The following is a 21,832-nucleotide window of genomic DNA, read 5'->3' on the forward strand; positions in this document are numbered from 1 at the left end:
ATTTTGAGTGTCCCTCATTTTCCTATAAAGAACCACGATTGTCCCGCATTTTCCCTTTTCTGAAGTTGGCAACCCTAACAATGACAGACACAAACTTGTATTCTTTCATTCACATTCACGGGACGACCTCAATTACTATATTGTACAAGTTCTCAAATTCACATCTACATGCTCTGGAGTTTTGCTCCTCTTACCTTGATGTAATCTTTTCCAGTCTTCAAAAGGAGCTGAATAAAATACTCTGAATGATATCAATGATATCAAGATCCTAAAGCAAACCATGTTCGTTGTGTGGCCAGAGGAGAACTGTACCCAGTGTCAGGGGGTATGCAGCAACCATTTTGGCTCCAGTTCTTATCGATTCTCGATTCCGATTCTTTGAGTGGTGGAGTTGAAACGGGTCACATGCTTATTTCACAGATAAGAGTAACATTTCATTTTGATTCAATGGTTATTTAAAGTTTTTAAAAGTTTAAAAGTTTCACTTTAGAGCGCTAATGTCTATTAACATGAATATTTGCAAGCCTCCAAGCACAGATGTCACACTTTAAATCCTACCTGTTGCCTTTCACCATCCCCTTATTTAGCTGCTGTCGCACCCCTTGACAAGCCGTCTCCTTTTCCCTCTTTCTTTTTCTATTTTTAGTCCCCAACAGCTTTTTTGTTTTATCCATCTTTTGCGACGACAACTCACTACTCTCGTACCTTCTAATGCTGGAATCTTATGAGGGCGCCTACTCTAGCCTGTTAGTCCTCTAAAATGTTATATAACATTGAGGAAATGCAGAAATTATTTTATAAACGCACAACAGCAGCTACATAATACATTTTATTGTTTTACCATGGCACTGGCGCCTCCATGGTGCCCTCTGCGCTGCATATAGCACATACCCACTTTTTGCGCCACTGGGTACAGTAGATACATCTTAATTTTTCTCAAGAAAAACATATATCTCACTAATGCTGTAAACATACAGAGCCCTGTCAGCTGGTATTATTGTTAAAGGTTAAACATAACAACTTAAATTAAATATAATGCGTTATTATTATAATAACAACTTTATAATATTTTAATGATATAAGTAAAAAATATAATATGTAGCCTAATATAGTGGACATATTTAACAAAACACTCCTCTCTATAGCTATTTTTTTTAGTCTATATATGGTCATTAAATGGCTTTCCTGAGGTAAATAACGTTATGTGACATTGTTCTCTACCCGTTTGTGTTATTGACCTCTAACCTCGGTTGAAAAACACGGATTAATCCGAGGCATACACTTCGGTAAGTTGTACCTTTCAATATCATATGCCTATTGTTCATTCGTGTTTATTTAGCACTAGTAGCCTAAAGAAGAGTATTAGAGATGACACGTGCCGCCTGAACTGAGATCTGTCACTACACATTTACAAACGCCATAACTGTTGGAGTTTCGTAATAAAATTAACAGAATCTGAGAGCTGATAATTAGTTTTATATGAAAAGTAGCCTAACCCCTGCTCTGTCTCGTCTGTCGGTGTTTTTGTTATTTTGACCAGTTGTCATTAACAATAGTTTTATCTGAAATGTGGAAGAAACGCTGCCCTCCAGTGGCGCGCGCGAGACCTGCGCCCGCGTGACGTCATCAGCGCGCGCCGCGGGCACGAGGAGGAGCGCATGTGTGTGTGAGAGTTGACGCGTGTGTGAGGGAGATCAGACACACAGAAATGGCACCGATACAAGCAGCAGAAATCATCTTCGCGCAGAAGCTCGCGTCCAACGAGAAGCCCGAGAGGAGCAAAGCCTTGCTGAAGCTGAGGAAATACATCAGTGTGCGCTCGGGGAGAGCCCAGGGTAAACACACACACACACACTAACCTCTTATATCAGACTCGTTATACACACACACACACACTAACCTCTTATATCAGAGTCGTTATACACACACACACACTAACCTCTTATATCAGACTCGTTATACACACACACACGCACACTAACCTCTTATATCAGACTCGTTATACACACACACACACTAACCTCTTATATCAGACTCGTTATACACACACACACGCACACTAACCTCTTATATCAGACTCGTTATACACACACACACACACTAACCTCTTATATCAGACTCGTTATACACACACACACACTAACCTCTTATATCAGACTCGTTATACACACACACACACTAACCTCTTATATCAGACTCGTTATACACACACGGCAGTATGGTGTGTTTCTCTGTGTGTTCAGTGAGTGATAGTGGTCTGGTGTGTTTCAGGGGGTTTTGGTGAGGATGAACTGATGAAGATCTGGAAGGGTTTATTCTACTGTGTGTGGATGCAGGACATGCCACTGCTACAGGTGAGGATCATCTCACTCACTCACACACACACACACACACACACACACACACACACACTCTCTCTCTCTCTCTCTCTCTCTCTCTCTCTCTCTCTCTCTCTCTCTCTCTCTCTCTCTCTCTCTCTCTCTCTCTCTCTCTCACTCATAGACACATGCCACTGCTACAAGTGAGGATCATCTCACTCACTCACACACACACACACACACACACTCTCTCTCTCTCTCTCTCTCTCTCTCTCACTCATAGACACATGCCACTGCTACAAGTGAGGATAATCTATCTCTCTCTCACACACACACACACACACACACTCTCTCTCTCTCTCTCTCTCATAGACACATGCCACTGCTACAAGTGAGGATAATCTATCTCTCTCACACACTCACACACACTCTCTCTCTCTCTCTCTCTCTCTCATAGACACATGCCACTGCTACAAGTGAGGATAATCTCTCTCACACACACACACTAATAACCTGATGTTTATGTGTTTAGGAGGAGCTGTCCACTAAGATCTCCAGGCTCCTCCACAGCTTCCAGACCCTCGACAGCCGTAAGTCTAATAAACCCTTAATTCACTTCTGTCATCAAAGAATAAAACCACATATAAAGCTATGAAAACAGATGGTCATGTGACCCATGATGTTAGTTCAGATCGATCTTCAGTCAGTTAGACTGACACTGGATTCAGTGCAGTGTCACCTACTGAACCTCTAAGCTGGACTGATGGAGATGTGTTTCAGAGGCGATAGTGCTGTGTTTGTGTGTGTAAACCTGCTCTCCTCTCTCTCCGCAGAGCTGCTGTTCTTCAAGGCGTTCCTGCAGACCATGAAGAGAGAGTGGACCGGCATCGACCGGCTCCGCATGGACAAGTTCTTCCAGGTCAGACCGTCTCTGTCAAGCGCTCAGTGCTCCTGCTCACGCTGGACCTGTGTTTCACATCTAACCAGTCAGTGTGTGTGTGTGTGAATCTCAACATGTGTCTTCTGTCTCCACGTCAGCTCGTCCGCTTCATGTTCCGGGAGGTGTTCCAGATGCTGAAGAGACGGAAGTGGGAGTCCAGGTAACTGCTCTCACTGAGATGTGCAGCCGTTAAAGTGAAGTCTACTATATAACACGCATTAGGCAAAATTTGGGTGAATAAATCAAAAGTAGGGCTGTACACTTAATCAAACGATGACAAGAGCGTCACGATTAATCGTTAATCACGATCTCGACTCGAACGCACTCGATCTGATTTCCACACGACAGCGACTTGGATCTGTGTTCTGACCCAGAGAGAGCCAATGGCATGAATATGAAACGGCTTCATTAACAGTCTGTTCAACACACAGTATCATTATTTCTGTCTTAAGCCTGGAACACACCAAGCCGACGCAGACGAACTAGCGCTGATGAAAGCCGACTGTGTTGTCGCCTCGCGTCGGGGTAAAAAGCTGCACTTGAACACACCGAGAGAACTACAGCCGACTGTCAGCTAGAATGCGCGTTCTGCGCCTGCGTGTAAATGAGACAGCTGTCTATTTCTGCAGATATATTCGTCTATATTCGTCATTCAAAAAGGGAAACCGGCGCTGCCGGCTGCAGTTACACAAACCGTAAACAAAGCAGTGCGTGCTTACCGTTTTGAATATCAATCCTGCTAAACACTGTCTTTATTCCACTCCTCTCGTGTTAATATTGAATTATTCGCCAAGGAACACTCAGATAAGATGACATATCATTAGAACAGCCTTCTATCTGTACCGTTTTGACTTTGCCCGCTATTTTGCTATTATTCTCGTGCACTGACTCGGTCACTAAGCTGAACAGCCAATCAGAGTTCCCTCTTTCACCGACGGCCCGACGCCGATTCAACATGTCGAATCGGCCGTTACAAAGCCGACGAGGACCAATTTCAGCCGACGGTGCGGAACACACTGAGAAGATTTAGTCGGCCGACGCACGGAAACTGCCCGACGGCCGACCGTCGGCTTGGTGTGTTCCAGGCTTTACAATAACTCAGGTGATCACAGAAGTGCTGGAAAGAAGTGTATAGTTCAGACATAAACACTGATGTCTACGGTAGTGATCAAAATTAAGTAAATTTTGAAAGTAACTTGCTGCTTGATTATATAAATGACATCATTGCACCAGTAGGTGGCAACAGGTGACTGTTAAATAAGTGTTTATCATTGAATCATTTGTTCGCAAACGCTGATTGATCCAGTAATGGGTGTGTGGGACAGATGAGTGCATGACATCATCATCTGCTCTCGCGGAACCTCTAGTAAATCACACGTAATTCTGTTTAGAATTGTTTCAGAATCTCTATTTAAAAAAAAACATGATTCTTAATTTGTCCAGAATTGTGCAGTGCAATGGCGATATTGAACACTCTAAATCTGAAGTCTGCATGCTGGCTGTGTATTTTTCATATTATTGTAAAAAAAGAAAGAATTTTGTTAGTTTTATGAGTTAAAGGGATCCTATCATGCCTTTTACGAAGTCTCGAATTAGTTTTTGGAGTGTACTAGAATGTTTTCATGTTTGATTGTTCAAAATGCGCATTATTTTTCACATATTTGACATTACAGCTCCTCTCTCCTAAGTCTGGTTCTCACTGAAGCCCCTCCTTCCGTAATACGAAATGTGCTGTGATTGGTTAGCTGGCCCAGTGTGCTGTGATTGGCAGAGATTAGAGATTGTACCCGACCCTTTATAACCGCGAGCTCTATGAAAATATTAATGGCGTCCATTTCGAGCCTGATTCAGACCCTGACAATGTTCACAAACAAGAGGATCGTGCTGAACTGATTTCACTGGATGTTTCAGTGTGGGATGTTTTTTCTTTTTCTTATAGATACAATGTTATCCACCATTTAATCACGTTTGTAGGAAAACTATGGTAATACAAATAGTAATCGATCACAAAATCATGGATAACTTTCCTAAGGGCCAGTGGACAGTCTTACAAAAGCTACAGTAAACACTACATCAATACTGTAATGTTAGTTAGCAGGCTAGCGGAGGCAAAGCTTTGCCCTTCCTTCCATATCACAGCAAATACATAAAGCTTATAATTGGAACTGTTAATAGAAAAAACAACTACAAATAATAAGACATACTTTTTTTTGTGATTGTCCTGACAAAATGGGAATGGCTCCATCTTTCAGGAGCAGGTTTTGTGCGTATAGTCTGCATTGAACTCTCTTCTGAAAGCTGTTCTCCGTAAAATGTGCAGCGCACAGACAAACGTTGAGGTTATAATGTTCAGGAACAGTGTTAAAAACATTGCAAAACAGCAACATTACACTCTAATTAAAGTTAAAAAAGTGAAATCATAATCAAGGACCCCTTTAAATTGATTAAACATGCTTCTTGATTATCGCAATTCTGATATTGTAAGTTCAGATCAGTCTACTCTCAGGAGCCCATAATGACAGAACATTGAAGTATATATTAGTGACGCGCCGAAACCGAAAATTTAGGATGCACTTGGCCGAAAACTGAAGCCGAAAATGGCTTCTTTTAAAAACTTATATATATATATATATATATATATATATATATATATATATATATATATATATATATATATATATATATATTAGTGAGGAAAATAATTATTTGAACACCTTGCTATTTTGCAAGTTCTCCCACTTAGAAATCATGGAGGGGTCTGAAATTGTCATCGTAGGTGCATGTCCACTGTGAGAGACATAATCTAAAAAAAAAAATAATCCAGAAATCACAATGTATGATTTTTTTTAACTATTTGTTTGTATGATACAGCTGCAAATAAGTATTTGAACACCTGAGAAAATCAATGTTAATATTTGGTACAGTAGCCTTTGTTTGCAATTACAGAGGTCAAACGTTTCCTGTAGTTTTTCCCCAGGTTTGCACACACTGCAGGAGGGATTTTGGCCCACTCCTCCACACAGATCTTCTCTAGATCAGTCAGGTTTCTGGGCTGTCGCTGAGAAACACGGAGTTTGAGCTCCCTCCAAAGATTCTCTATTGGGTTTAGGTCTGGAGACTGGCTAGGCCATGCCAGAACCTTGATATGCTTCTTACAGAGCCACTCCTTGGTTATCCTGGCTGTGTGCTTCGGGTCATTGTCATGTTGGAAGACCCAGCCTCGACCCATCTTCAATGCTCTAACTGAGGGAAGGAGGTTGTTCCCCAAAATCTCGCAATACATGGCCCCGGTCATCCTCTCCTTAATACAGTGCAGTCGCCCTGTCCCATGTGCAGAAAAACAGCCCCAAAGCATGATGCTACCACCCCCATGCTTCACAGTAGGGATGGTGTTCTTGGGATGGTACTCATCATTCTTCTTCCTCCAAACACGTTTAGTGGAATTATGACCAAAAAGTTCTATTTTGGTCTCATCTGACCACATGACTTTCTCCCATGACTCCTCTGGATCATCCAAATGGTCATTGGCAAACTTAAGACGGGCCTTGACATGTGCTGGTTTAAGCAGGGGAACCTTCCGTGCCATGCATGATTTCAAACCATGACGTCTTAGTGTATTACCAACAGTAACCTTGGAAACGGTGGTCCCAGCTCTTTTCAGGTCATTGACCAGCTCCTCCCGTGTAGATCTGGGCTGATTTCTCACCTTTCTTAGGATCATTGAGACCCCACGAGGTGAGATCTTGCATGGAGCCCCAGTCCGAGGGAGATTGACAGTCATGTTTAGCTTCTTCCATTTTCTAATGATTGCTCCAACAGTGGACCTTTTTTCACCAAGCTGCTTGGCAATATCCCCGTAGCCCTTTCCAGCCTTGTGGAGGTGTACAATTTTGTCTCTAGTGTCTTTGGACAGCTCTTTGGTCTTGGCCATGTTAGTAGTTGGATTCTTACTGATTGTATGGGGTGGACAGGTGTCTTTATGCAGCTAACGACCTCAAACAGGTGCATCTAATTTAGGATAATAAATGGAGTGGAGGTGGACATTTTAAAGGCAGACTAACAGGTCTTTGAGGGTCAGAATTCTAGCTGATAGACAGGTGTTCAAATACTTATTTGCAGCTGTATCATACAAATAAATAATAAAAAAAATCATATAGTGATTTCAGGATTTTTTTTTTTTTTTTGATTCTCTCACAGTGGACATGCACCTACGATGACATTTCAGACCCCTCAATGATTTCTAAGTGGGAGAACTTGCAAAATAGCAGGGTGTTCAAATACTTATTTTCTTCACTCTATATATATATATATATATATATATTACACATATATTACACATACATACATATTATGCAATATACATATTATGCACTATATTATGCAGAAATAGGCTGTGTGTGTGTCAGAACCTGCAGTTGCTGTGTGACATGCGTTCGCTGCGGGCGTATCGTGACGAGCTGGACGCGCTCAGAGAGAAGGCCGTTAAAATCGATTCCCTATTTTCGTTTTCGAAACTTGTGTTGGTTGGTCCGATCGATTATGCAATAAGTGACAGCCCTCTGACATGCTTAATCTTTGATAGGCAGACGCGTGATAACAGCTCGACCGTGAGTGAAACCTAAGCGCTTGCGCACGGATGGGAGGGGCGGGTGACATTCATTTTCGGTTTACGTTTTCGGCAGTTTTTTTTTATTTCGGCCTGAAACCGATAATGCCATTTTCGGCGGCGAAAATTTCGGTGCACCCCTAGTATATATTCATGAGTGTGTGTTTGTGTGTGTGTGCAGTGTGCTGGCTGAGTTCCTGCAGCTGTTCTCGGATCAGCTCCTACACGGCTCCAGTGCTGCTCCGGCCGGGCTCGTCCTGCATGTGCTGGACCTCTACACCGCTGAACTGGCCCACGTCGGCTCCGCACAGGTAACGCCGACCGGCCTGATGAGGCACAGCTGATCTGAGTGTTACTGTTCACATCTTTCATAGGGTTTCATATCTGTTTGTAATAGTAATGCATGTAATCCCCTTCATCAGAAGTACCTTATCATTCATTATTTAACCTCCCTCATGATGTTTTAATCCAGTGAGAATCAGTGAGGTTTGTTCTCGTTACTCCAGCACATTTGAGCTTCCAAAGTAACTCCATAATAGAGATGCAAGATATATCAGCCACCATATCGGCATCAGCCGATATATGTTCATTCTTAATGTTATAGTTATCGGCCCAATAAGAAAATTGGGCCGATATATTAAAGCTGATACATTTGTATTATTTCCTTCAGCTGAGGCACTGTTCAACATGCCGGTTTTGAACTGCTTGAAATATGATTGGAATCACTTAAACAAGGAAAATGCAGTGAAGTGCAGCACAACATTTGTCATATCGAAAATCCGAAAACGTTTTTTACACTTTATTTGTGGCCTCTGGACAATAAAATCCTGTGAGGTTTGTTGGCCTATATTCGTGTGCAGATCTTTTTTCTGAATTTTGAGTTCCTTTTGGATCTACGCAAGAAGTTATTACTCATCAGTTTGGGACTAATGTTTGGCGCTATGCCTTTCCATCCCCTCATATCGGCCACACAAAATTATGAGAACTTGTGTGCTTGAGAGACAGGACTTTTAATGGTAAGACCTTCGTTATTTCGTAATCAGGCTCTCAAAATTATATAAAATTTAAAATATCGGTTATCGGCTTTCAATTATAAAGAAGTATAGGTATTAGCCAATATATTCATATCGTTGCATCCCTACTTGAAGAAAAATAGTGTTCTGCTTCATGATTTTGACCCAAAAACACATTTTTAGTTCCAAACTATAGAAAGAAGGGCTGCTTTCTCTGCCCTCTAATCATCTAATTGTTTAATTTCATTTTAGAAATATCATTTAAATGGTGCCTGTTATAAGAATTTAACAGATTTATTCAATATTTACCACGTCATTTAGAGGTCAAGTTATTTTTTTAGCTGACTATCTAGTTTATGGTCACTGAATGGCTTTTCTGAGGTAAATGTGACGTTACGTGATATTGCTCTCATATTGATGTCTGATTACATGAGACATGATTGATTTCAGGAAGTAGTTCTGTATCTTTCATCATTCCTTCTGATGTTCATTGATGTTTATTTGCTGCTGTAACTAGTAGTAAAGAGTAAGATGATCGGTTCATGTCACCACAAAACAGAAGTCTTTAGTCTAACAACCCAGAGATTTAAATGTTTCATTATTCTCATGTTTGTGTATCTCTGGTTTTCTCCTCCAGCTGACTGCCGAGCAGAACCTGACCTTCATTGAGCCGATCTGCAAGTCCATGGCCAAGACCAAAGAGTACGACCTTCAGTGCCTCCTTGAGTTGATATATATATATATATATATATATATATATATATATATATACCACTTTGCTGCCATGTTTGATCATCATTATTATTCTTTCTTCCCTGCTGTTCAGTCGGGTCTTGCTGAAGGCCATCGGCAGCAATGTGTTCGACACCATTGTAGATCAGGTTCCTTTCGCCATCGAGGATCTTCTCCGAGAGATTCGTCAGACTAATGGGGGAGAGCTGGACGCTAGTGACGGATCGGAAACCCAACAGGACAAGGCAGAGCTGAAGACTAAACCCCGCTCTAAGAAGAAAACTGAAGATGCGCAGGATAACGGTGGGCAGAACGACTAAACACGATCAAAACATTAGCAAAAACTAATTACAGCATTTTCCAGCATAATTCGCACCAGGTCAAAATTATATTGTTGAGAGAGAAAAAAAGTTGCATTGGTGTAAGTAATAGTGAAACGTTTATCAAACACACAACTTCAAACCCATTGAAATGGACTTTTGCTTGTGTATTGATATGATCCACTGTTTTGAAATTCCTCCTTGAACTTAAGAGTCCGGTTACAGAATGACGCGTCTGGCATGAAATATTTTTTCTTGTAACACAGTCTGTCTTGTCTATCTCTTTGAGAAGACATCAAATAATCTGTCTAGAGATTATCTTTGAACAGTCTTTTGAATCTTTTGTGTATATTGGGTTTAAGGGACGCATGTAGAAGAACAACAGAGGACCTAAGACCGAACCTTGAGGCACTCCATACTTCTCTTGTGTTAGATTTCACAGTTCAATTAACATATGGTGACAGGCAAACAAGTAGTATCTAAACAGGGCTAATGCTAATCAGATCGCTTCATTTGTTGCTGACATAAAATGCGTTAACACTTTTTTTAGACCTTATATACTCGGGTGTGTGCTTTTCCAAATTACTGTCCAGTCAGTTGATTTTGCCACAGGTGGACTCCAATGAAGTGTAGAAATATATCAAATTTGATCTGAGGAATAGTGTCATAGTGAAGGGTCAGTTTTCAAAGCAACGCTAACGCACAACATCTCACAGTTTCTTAAAGTTGAATCATTTAGCTTTGAATTTTATCCATTTGCACTTAAACCAATTGTTACTCTGGCTACCTTTACATGCAACCAAATAATCTGTTAGTAATGGGACTGACAGCTCAATCGGACTGAAAAACCTTCATGTAAAACACCTGAAATTTCGATCCGATTGAAAGGGGCGGTTTATTCCTTTTCTAACCCGATTGAGAGAACATGTAAACACTTGATTGGATTGAAAAACAAAACTGGAAAGACTGCGCATGTGCAATGACGTAGAAATAGCGCAATGACGTAGAAATAGCGCAATGACGTGGAAATAGGGCAATGACGTAGAAATAGCGCAATGACGTGGAAATAGCGCAATGAAATTTCGATCCGATTGAAAGGGGCAGTTTATTCCTTTTCTAACCCGATTGAGAACATGTAAACACTTGACTGGATTGAAAAACAAAACTGGAAAGACTGCGCATGTGCAATGACGTAATAGTAATAGCGCAATGATGTAGAAATAGCGCAATGATGTAGAAATAGCACAATGATGTAGAAATAGCACAATGACGCGGAAATAGCACAATGACGCGGAAATAGCATAATGTATGGCGCGGTGAACAAACTGTTGAATAAAGTGTCGTATAAATGAGTTTCCCGTTATTCTATAATCCTCCATTCCCTGTGTGTCTGTGAAGTGGAGCAGGACAACGGCCCACCAGTGCTTGTTTCAGACTCTCATCCACAGATGACGTGATCAATGTAAGCAGCGGCACAACGGTTCATTGTCTCAATTTTTTACGAGAAAAGGATAAATATTAAGTCTGCTGTTTAAAACCAATAAAGAACCGATGTAGGAGAATAGTTATCAAGCGCAGACAGCGGGAAACTCTGTATATTCGTGCAGTGAGCGCATGTCAAAAAATATATTCAGATTTGAAGCTTGTGACATATAAACAGAGGTGGGTAGAATATCCTAAAACTACTCAAGTAAAAGTACAAGTACTTATAGAAATATTTACTCAAAGTAAAAGTAATAATCTCAATAGTTACTTGAGTAAGAGTAAAAAAGTATCCAATGAAAAAACTACTCAAGTAGTGAGTAACTTACTTCGGATCATATAGGCCTATATATATATATATATGAAGACTTCATGATGCCAAAGCCTCTGAGTGCCATCTGAAATTTTCTTCTAAAACAAGCATTTTTATCAAGCTCGTATATTTAAGTTCAGTAATTTCACTTTAATGACAATTAGGTAGGCTACTTTTCATTGCCATTTAAGTGAAATAACTGAACATAAACATACAAGCTTGATAAAAATGCTCTTTTAGAAGAAAATTTCAGATGGTACTCAGAGGCTTTTGCCTCTGAAGTCGTCATATATAAAATTATATTATTTAGATTTTGTTTATTTAAATGACTATTATTTTCATAAGTAGATAGGCTGTCTTTGCAACAAAAACAGAAGAGAGACGTAAGCATTATTTCTGCCATCTGTATAGCTCGAAAATCATTGCCTGTCCTCTGGTTTGTATGATAGTAACTTATACAACTACATTTGGATTATTAGACAATGTCGAAATAAAGTGACTCTGCAGAGTGTTGCATTCAAAGGCGTATTGACAGAGAAGAGTTAACTCTTCATATGTGCTCGTGCTCATGACTGCTACATCTGAACATCTGAACACAAAAAAACAAAAACAAATCAAAGTACATCGACGGATCTTCTTCTGTCTGTTCTCCAAAATATAATCAAATGTATATGTCTGCAAGCATGTTTAAACTGTCTACGGCAGGCAAAGGCATTAGTTTTCAAGTCGAGTTCGCACGCCACTGCGCAACAATACACACACACACACACACACACACACACACACACACACACACACACACACTCACTACCGTGGGATGGCGGGTGTTCATAAACTGTGAACAATGGTAGCTTTATTTAATGTAAATTAATGTATATGTCAAAAAATCTGGTAATGTCATACTTTCTAGTATCGTGGCGTAATAATCTGTTTGGTTGCAAAATGTATTACCTGAGTGAAATGAAATCGAATATATCGTCCTGTGGAATCATTCATTCACAGACAGCTTACGAAGATGTTCAACTAATAAAGATCTTCATTGCTGGCAAAAATATGATGCATTTGAAGATTTGCTCTCACTTAACTGTACTGTAGGTCCACTGCCACTTCATCTAACGCTCTTGATGCTCTTAAATCTTCTGTTATGACTCCGAGTCCAGTGTGAATTGAAGTCACTTCAGATGATTCAGTGCGTGCAGGAACTGAACAGAATCAGGAACTGAATCATTCAAACTGATTCGCGAACCGATTTAGACAGATCTGCCAACTTGTTTGATGAATTCTTTGAACAGAATCGACTCAAAAGAGTGATTCATTTATGAATTGAGCATTGCTCAAGCCCAGAAAAAAAGATACAGCGCGCTTGGAATAAACTACGCGTTTAACAACAAATATTGCATTAAAATAAAGTAACGAGAGGAACGTCGCCCAACGTAACGAAGTAAAAGTACAGTTTTTTTCATTAGAAATGTACTCGAGTTAAAGTAAAAGTACCCACATTCAAATCTACTCTTAAAAGTAACATTTTTCCAAAAAAGTACTGAAGTAAATGTACTTCGTTACTACCCACCTCTGCATATAAACACACATCAACCAGACCACAGGTTCAGCGTTCATGTAAACACTACATTCAGATTCATTAATCGGAATGAATTCAGTTCGATTGACACAAAAGTTGTGCATGTTAACGTAGTCACTGTCATTTTTAAGGTCTCAGGGTGGATTTGGGGAAAGAAAAGATGAATGAACAAAACTAGTGATTTGTAGTTATTTGATGGAAATATGTTGTTTTTGTTGACAGTGTCAGATTCTGAGGAGGACTGTGATGAAGACATGTTTTCAATTCCAAACAACATGGATAGTAAAAATGACTATGCGTGTGGACCAGTTCTTCAGGTGTGTTTCAGGCTCTTTATATTTGATTGTATAAGGAATGAGAGCGTTTGTGTTGAAAGTATTGCGTTCCTGTGCTGTAGTGACCTAGCTTAAGGACTAGAGGTATTCTGTGGCACATTAATGTGTGTATCCTAGCAGATGATCGAGCTGAACACTGTTAGATGTGTGTGTAAATAATTATCATGTTTTGTCTTGTACAGTTCGACTATGGTGCAATAGCTGACAAGCTTTTTGAGGTGGCCAGTAACTCAAACATACCAAGCTTTAACCGATCCAAGATTTACAAGTTTGTCAAAATGTAAGTAGTTTCACATTGAAACAGAGAATCATGCAGACATGAAAAAAACAATGAACATCAAATTATGTTTGTTTTAAAATCTTTCTTTAATCTCTTTCCCCGTGGGATGAAGTTTCCGGGACTTGAGCGAAGGTAAACTCTTTTGATATCAAGCACGTTTGGTGCAGTGGTTTGTCTTTCCGTCACGTGCATCACTGTCTTCTGTGCTGTGTTTGGTTAGGCCTGTTCCCTCAGGATAAAGTGGAGGACGTGTCCACTGATGAAGAAGACTATAGCGAAAACAGACGGAGGAAAAACAGAAAGAAACTAACAAAAAAAGGTCAGAAAGAAAACAGTCGCTGAAAAAATGCAAAGGTTTGCTTTTCGTTTAGTGCTCATCGTATAATGGAGATTTGTTCAACTTGTGTCAGCTGAGCAGTGTGGTTGAGTATATAAAAGTGTAAGTGAAACAATTAGTTTAGACTAGACTTATAGAAACATGTACGAGATCCACAGTGTTCTTGTCACTTGTAATAACAGTAAGTTTATTCATAATAACCAACAGCTAATCCTATAGCAAGTACATATTAAAGGAACACTCTGACTTTTTGGGACTTTAGCTTATTCACAGTATCCCCCAGAGTTAGATAAGTCCATACATACCTTTTTCATTTCTGTGCGTTCTGTAAGTGTTATTTGACGCACCCACCGCTAGCCTAGCTTAGCACAAAGACTGGATGTAAATGGATAAGGTAGCATACTAATCCCAATAAGTGACAAAATAATGCAAACATTTTCCTATTTATGTGTTGTGATCTGTATAGTCACAGCGTGTACAAATAACAAGGCTATATGAGACAGAGACCATTTTTAATCGTATAAATACTGGGAACTATATTCTCACTAGGCGTAGGAGCACAGCTACTTGGGCGGAGTGGCTACTTGGGCGGAGTGATTAGCGCAGCACACGAGACGCCCTGTGGTGAGGAGCAGAGAGTTCGTTTGTTTTGTTTACGGAACCATCAACAGGGTGTCTCGTGTGCTGCGCTAATCACTCCGCCCAAGTAGCTGTGCTCCTACGCCTAGTGAGAATATAGTTCCCAGTATTTATACGATTAAAAATGGTCTCTGTCTCATATAGCCTTGTTATTTGTACACGCTGTGACTATACAGATCACAACACATAAATAGGAAAATGTTTGCATTATTTTGTCACTTATTGGGATTAGTATATGCTACCTTATCCATTTACATCCAGTCTTTGTGCTAAGCTAGGCTAGCGGTGGGTGCGTCAAATAACACTTACAGAACGCACAGAAATGAAAAAGGTATGTATGGACTTATCTAACTCTGGGGGATACTGTGAATAAGCTAAAGTCCCAAAAAGTCGGAGTGTTCCTTTAAAGGAGTAGTTCACTTCAGAATTAAAATCTCCTGATAATTTACTCTCCCCCACGTCATCCAAGATGTTCATGTCTTTCTTCAGTTGAAAAGGAATGAAGGTTTTTGAGGAAAACATTCCAGGATTGTTCTCCATATAGTGACTTCAATGGGGTCCAACGGGTCGAAGGTCCAGATGTGAGTTTCAGTGCAGCTTCAAAGTCTCGACACGATCCAGCCGAGGAATAAGAGTCTTATCTAGACAAACCAGCCGACATTTAATGAAATAAATTAAACATTTATATACTTTTAACCACAAATGCTAGTCTTGCTCTAACTGTGATGCGACACACATTGCGTAGTCAAGTTGAAAGGTCAAGTGTGACGTAGGCGTAAGAACCGACCCAGTGTTTACAAAGACAGCCTGCAAAGACTAAGTCAAAAGCCATTTACAAAAAATGTAATAAATAAAAGGTAAAACAACGATGTCGGATGATTTTGAAGTTGGAGGAGAAAATGAGACCTGTTCTACATTTCTGAACCGGAACACGCGTGACCTTTCAACCTGATTACGTAATGTGTGGCGCATCAAAGACACAGCTAGAGCAAGACCAGCATTTGTGGTTAAAAGTATTTAAATGTTTATTTTGTTATAAATGTCCGCTGGTTTGTCTAGATAAGACTCTTATTCCTCGGCTGGATCGTGTCGAGACTTTGAAGCTGCACTGAAACTCACATCTGGACCTTCAACCCGTTGGACCCCATTGAAGTCACAACATCCTGGAATGTTTTCCTGAAAAACCTTCACTTCTTTTCCACTGAAGAAAGAAAGACATGAACATCTCGGATGACAAGGGGGAGAGTAAATTATTAAGTGTTAATTCTTAAGTGAACTACTCCTTTAAAGTTGCTCAGTATTTAATAGTTTCTGAAGTGTCAGTGGCCGATTGATCTCCAACAGGTCAGGCGGAGACTGAGGACACCAACCAAAAAAACAAGAAAGGCAAGAAGAAAAAGAGAAAGAACAGAAGTTTGAAGAGTGTTGAGGGTGAGGCGGATCAGCAGATGCCGGTCGAGTCCACAGATTTAACCCAGTCTAATGCTGAACTATCAGAACGAGGCGGGGAAAACAAGCCTGACGAGCTGAAGGCCGGAGACAGAGACACAGAGCATGAAGTGAACTCTATCTCAGCCGGTGTGGAGGAACAGCAGGAGACCTCTAAAGCCTCGCGGAAAACACTGATCAAGAAGAAGAAGAAGAAGCAGAAGGACTCAGCCGTAGATGAGCCGGAGCCCAGCGCCAATGGAGACGCTCATCAGGAGCTTGAGGTTCAGGAGGTTCCAGCGCACTCGACAGCTGGGAACATGAAGAAGAAGATGAAGAAGAAGCAGAAGCAGAAGGACTCAGCCGTAGATGAGCCGGAGCCCAGCGCCAATGGAGACGCTCATCAGGAGCTCGAGGTTCAGGAGGTTCAAGCGCACTCGACGGCTGGGAACATGAAGAAGAAGATGAAGAAGCAGAAGCAGAAGTCTGGCCCTGCTGAGCAGATCCAACCAGGGAAGAAGAGGAGGGTGAAGGACGAAGATGTGAAGGTGAACGGACACGCGGGCGAGACCAGCGGCAAGAGACAGAAGCTCATCGGTGTAAGTCTTTCAGTCTCTCTGCCACTGTTAAAGCTCTGTTTACAGCATCTGTGAGTCGTGAACGGTTGTGTTCCCTCTCATTAGGAGGCCGAGGAACACCAGATCAAGCCCAAGAAGTTTGTGCTCCGGCAGAAGAAAGCGCCCGCGCCCCTCTTCTGTAAAGCTGCGGGATACATGCTCAATAAAAAGGTACAAACCATCTCTTCCGACTCACAGATATGAGCTCATCTGATGTCAGGAAAGTTACATCCATAAAATGTGTTAAAGTCCCCCTGTAGTCAATCATTTTATCTTAAAACTCATCTTTGATCACCAAAATGACACATTTAAAAAAATTTTCCGTGAATTTTTTTTTCTTCATGCCTTAAAATATCTTGAATGTAACTCGACACCCTCGCCTCATTTAGTATGCGTGGTTCTATGAATATGCAAATGAGCCCCGCCTCCACTCACTCAGCTCAGAGATCCACTGGTTGACGATCACACGTTGATCTGATTGGTTACAAGGTAGTTTGTGACGTCAGAAACACCAGCGATTTCAAAGCGTGTGTTTGAGACTGTCTTTGGTTCACTGCAGTTTTAAGGAGGAAATACTCAGCAATGGTGTCGACTTATGAACGTACACATGCTTTGTCTTAAAGCATATTAAAAACACCACATAGACACATAAACTACATTAAAAGCTGGATTTTTCAACACAGGGGGACTTTAAATATCTTGGTAATGGTAAAAAAAAGATTTTATTTCAAGACCTTAAATTTGGGGATGGAAAAAACAGGAATTGCGATATGACTTGATGTGATTATTAAACTTCAAAAGGCGATGATTTGATTAAATAAATGTGAGCGCTGCATGTCTACTGTTGATGACCTGACAATATCTACTTTATGGTGTTTATATCATACCTGCAAATCTAAAAAGTTTGCCATGTTTTTTTTTAAATATATTTCCTCCGTATAATGCCTAATAAAGTAGTTATGAGCGCATCGCTGCTCTGTTTACCGGGGTAACGCTGTATTTCTGCGGTTTCATAAGCGCCATCTACTGTCAGAGAGAGAGACTGCATTATTATTCAGAGCGTCTGCAGTTTTTCTTCAGTCTAATGTGAAGATCGACCCATATTTTTACACAGTGTTGTAAATGTTGACCGCTGTATCGATAAACTAATGCACATTCAAAATTCAATGAAAACTGTCAGTAATTACTCTCCCTCATGTTGTTCAACCCTGTAAGACCTTCGTTCATCTTCAGAACACAAATGAAGATATTGTTGATGTCATCTGAGAGCTGTCTCACTCCTCCATAGGCTTCACTGTGATTGAAACTTGCCGGCCCAGAAAGTTAGTAAAGACACCGTTAAAATAGTCCAAGTGACTACAGTGGCTCAACCTTAAGTTTATCAAGCGAGAGAATATTTTCTGTGTGCAAAAAAACAAACAAAAATAACGACTTTATTCAACTCTTCATTTTCTTCTGTGTTCCTCTGAGTGAGTTCACGTAGTGTAACAGCGCAGCGCTTCTGGGGTGTACGTCAGAACGGAGGCTCACTATTGGCCGATGCTAGTCGTGTGTGTGATGCTGGCCAATAGTGAGCCTCCGTTCTGACATTTCAATTAGAAGCCTATGGAGGAGTGAGCCAGCTCTCAGATTTAATCAACAATATCTTCATTTGTGTTCTGAAGATGAACGAAGGTCTTACGGGGTTGAACAACATGAGGGAGAGTCATTACTGACAGAGTTTATTTTTGTGTGAACTAACCCTTTAACAAAGATTAATAAATACTGTAACAAATGTATTGCTCATGGTTAGTTCATGTTAGTTACTACAATAACTACTGTTTACTAATGAACCTTACTGTAAAGTGTTACCTAATGAATATATAATCACTTGTTTTGACTCATTCCTTTTCTTGTAAACTTCACATTTAAACAATTTTTTCAAATGTTTTTGTCAAAAACGGTATTTGAACTGAAGTTGTTGAAATCATGTTTTTTTACAGTCATTCTATGGTTTAGGATGTTACGTAAACAGTGGCTTGCGTCCCCTCATCACGGTATTAATATCATCTGTGCCGGTCTTAAAGATGATTATAAAAGCTCTGCGTTTAACTTGTCTTAATCTTTCTAAAGTTGTTTCTTAATCTTACATTTCTTTAATTGTTTTCTCCTCCAGGTTTTGCCGAAGAAAGTCAGATTTGGCCTCAAGAATAATAAAACCATGGGTATGTGTGTGTGTTATTAGTGTAAATGAGCTGCTAGTGGATTAATGGATGAAATGGAGTACGCATCATTAGAGTTTGTGGAGCTCCAGGGGTTCTCAGGCACTTCTGTCAAAATCATTGTAATATGTTTGAAGAGATGTCCGTCTGAGTAACGTGTGTGTGTGTGTGTGTGTGTGTGTGTGTGTGTGTGTGTGTGTGTGTGTGTGTGTGTGTGTGTGTGTGTGTGTGTGTGTGTGTGTGTGTGTGTGTGTGTGTGTGTGTGTGTGTGTGTGTGTGTGTGTGTGTGTGTGTGTGTGTGTGTGTGTGTGTGTGTGTGTGTGTGTGTGTGTGTGTGTGTGTGTGTGTGTGTGTGTGTGTGTGTGTGTGTGTGTGTGTGTGTGTGTGTGTGTGTGTGTGTGTGTGTGTGTGTGTGTGTGTGTGTGTGTGTGTGTGTGTGTGTGTGTGTGTGTGTGTGTGTGTGTGTGTGTGTGTGTGTGTGTGTGTGTGTGTGTGTGTGTGTGTGTGTGTGTGTGTGTGTGTGTGTGTGTGTGTGTGTGTGTGTGTGTGTGTGTGTGTGTGTGTGTGTGTGTGTGTGTGTGTGTGTGTGTGTGTGTGTGTGTGTGTGTGTGTGTGTGTGTGTGTGTGTGTGTGTGTGTGTGTGTGTGTGTGTGTGTGTGTGTGTGTGTGTGTGTGTGTGTGTGTGTGTGTGTGTGTGTGTGTGTGTGTGTGTGTGTGTGTGTGTGTGTGTGTGTGTGTGTGTGTGTGTGTGTGTGTGTGTGTGTGTGTGTGTGTGTGTGTGTGTGTGTGTGTGTGTGTGTGTGTGTGTGTGTGTGTGTGTGTGTGTGTGTGTGTGTGTGTGTGTGTGTGTGTGTGTGTGTGTGTGTGTGTGTGTGTGTGTGTGTGTGTGTGTGTGTGTGTGTGTGTGTGTGTGTGTGTGTGTGTGTGTGTGTGTGTGTGTGTGTGTGTGTGTGTGTGTGTGTGTGTGTGTGTGTGTGTGTGTGTGTGTGTGTGTGTGTGTGTGTGTGTGTGTGTGTGTGTGTGTGTGTGTGTGTGTGTGTGTGTGTGTGTGTGTGTGTGTGTGTGTGTGTGTGTGTGTGTGTGTGTGTGTGTGTGTGTGTGTGTGTGTGTGTGTGTGTGTGTGTGTGTGTGTGTGTGTGTGTGTGTGTGTGTGTGTGTGTGTGTGTGTGTGTGTGTGTGTGTGTGTGTGTGTGTGTGTGTGTGTGTGTGTGTGTGTGTGTGTGTGTGTGTGTGTGTGTGTGTGTGTGTGTGTGTGTGTGTGTGTGTGTGTGTGTGTGTGTGTGTGTGTGTGTGTGTGTGTGTGTGTGTGTGTGTGTGTGTGTGTGTGTGTGTGTGTGTGTGTGTGTGTGTGTGTGTGTGTGTGTGTGTGTGTGTGTGTGTGTGTGTGTGTGTGTGTGTGTGTGTGTGTGTGTGTGTGTGTGTGTGTGTGTGTGTGTGTGTGTGTGTGTGTGTGTGTGTGTGTGTGTGTGTGTGTGTGTGTGTGTGTGTGTGTGTGTGTGTGTGTGTGTGTGTGTGTGTGTGTGTGTGTGTGTGTGTGTGTGTGTGTGTGTGTGTGTGTGTGTGTGTGTGTGTGTGTGTGTGTGTGTGTGTGTGTGTGTGTGTGTGTGTGTGTGTGTGTGTGTGTGTGTGTGTGTGTGTGTGTGTGTGTGTGTGTGTGTGTGTGTGTGTGTGTGTGTGTGTGTGTGTGTGTGTGTGTGTGTGTGTGTGTGTGTGTGTGTGTGTGTGTGTGTGTGTGTGTGTGTGTGTGTGTGTGTGTGTGTGTGTGTGTGTGTGTGTGTGTCCGTCCGTCCGTCCGTCCGTCCGTCCGTCCGTCCGTCCCCTGTAGAGTTCAGGAAGAGCGACCGCAGCTCGCGGGTCGGTGTGGCCAGTCAGGCCCGCGTGCCCTTTGACCCCAAGAGGACCCCGAAGACCAGCGTGTTGAAGTCGCCCACAGCATCGCCCGCCGTCCCCAGAAGAGCCACGGCCGCAGACTTCTTTTAAAATAAAGCTTCGTACTTTCCTCTCTGTGAACTTTAATCTACTAAAGTCTCTTTAGAAAACGAACTTGCCTACAGATATATTTTATATTGACTTTTAAAGTGTGCTCATGTTTGGCTCTCCTTCCTACATGTACAGTGAGAGCTGCAATATTTTACTCTGGCTATTTTAGACCGTTTGGATCATCTCAGAGTGTCATAAGTGTTCTCATAATGAGTGAACATGATCAGAAACAAGAGTTTTAGTTTCTACAGTTGATAAACTGTTCCTCTTGGACCGGATGTTCATCCCTGCTCTAGTGAGTGAATCCCAATCCCTGGGGAAACTGTTGATGACCTGACGATGATGATGATGATGATGATGATGATGATGGAGTTCAGTCGCACGCATGAAATCTGACCGCAGCTTTTCCAACATGAAGCGTCAGAGGTTTGCTCGGGCTGTCCGGATGAGTGATGATGAAAGTGTGTTTTCACGTGTACATCACAACTCTCTGAATAAACCGATCCTCAGTTTTATATTTCAGTGAATAATAACATCACTTTCTCATTCTTGCTCTTGATTTTGTGACAGTTGCAGTGCTGTTGTGTAAATCAGGTTAAAGTCTCCCTGTAGTCAGTTTTATTTCTTAACTCATCTTTGATCACCAAAATGACATATTTAAACGTTTTTTCATTGAATAAAAAATTAATGTCTTAAAATATCTTGAATGTAA

At 41.2% G+C, this 21,832-nt stretch overlaps 1 protein-coding gene across 2 annotated transcripts; it reads left to right on the top strand.

Moving 5' to 3' along the window:
• The first annotated feature begins 1,610 nt into the window (after positions 1 to 1,610).
• rrp1 (ribosomal RNA processing 1) lies at positions 1,611 to 21,832 on the top strand. Of its 2 annotated transcripts, none has more exons than XM_082174458.1 (16): positions 1,611 to 1,835; positions 2,272 to 2,354; positions 2,851 to 2,908; positions 3,152 to 3,237; positions 3,357 to 3,418; positions 8,046 to 8,175; positions 9,515 to 9,579; positions 9,704 to 9,912; positions 13,532 to 13,620; positions 13,821 to 13,918; positions 14,031 to 14,050; positions 14,139 to 14,237; positions 16,239 to 16,921; positions 17,006 to 17,110; positions 19,095 to 19,143; positions 20,966 to 21,832. In XM_082174458.1, the coding sequence occupies exons 1-16, from the start codon at positions 1,709 to 1,711 to the stop codon at positions 21,118 to 21,120; spliced, it is 2,118 nt and encodes a 705-aa protein (XP_082030584.1). In that variant the 5' UTR covers positions 1,611 to 1,708; the 3' UTR covers positions 21,121 to 21,832. The 2 variants fall into 2 exon arrangements, with proteins under 2 accessions (XP_082030584.1, XP_082030583.1); XM_082174457.1 differs by having other exon boundaries at positions 1,615 to 1,835; positions 13,526 to 13,620.

The sequence above is a fragment of the Leuciscus leuciscus genome (genome assembly GCF_965113295.1).
Source record: "Leuciscus leuciscus genome assembly, chromosome: 7".
In the NCBI taxonomy this organism is placed as follows: Eukaryota; Metazoa; Chordata; class Actinopteri; order Cypriniformes; family Leuciscidae; genus Leuciscus; species Leuciscus leuciscus.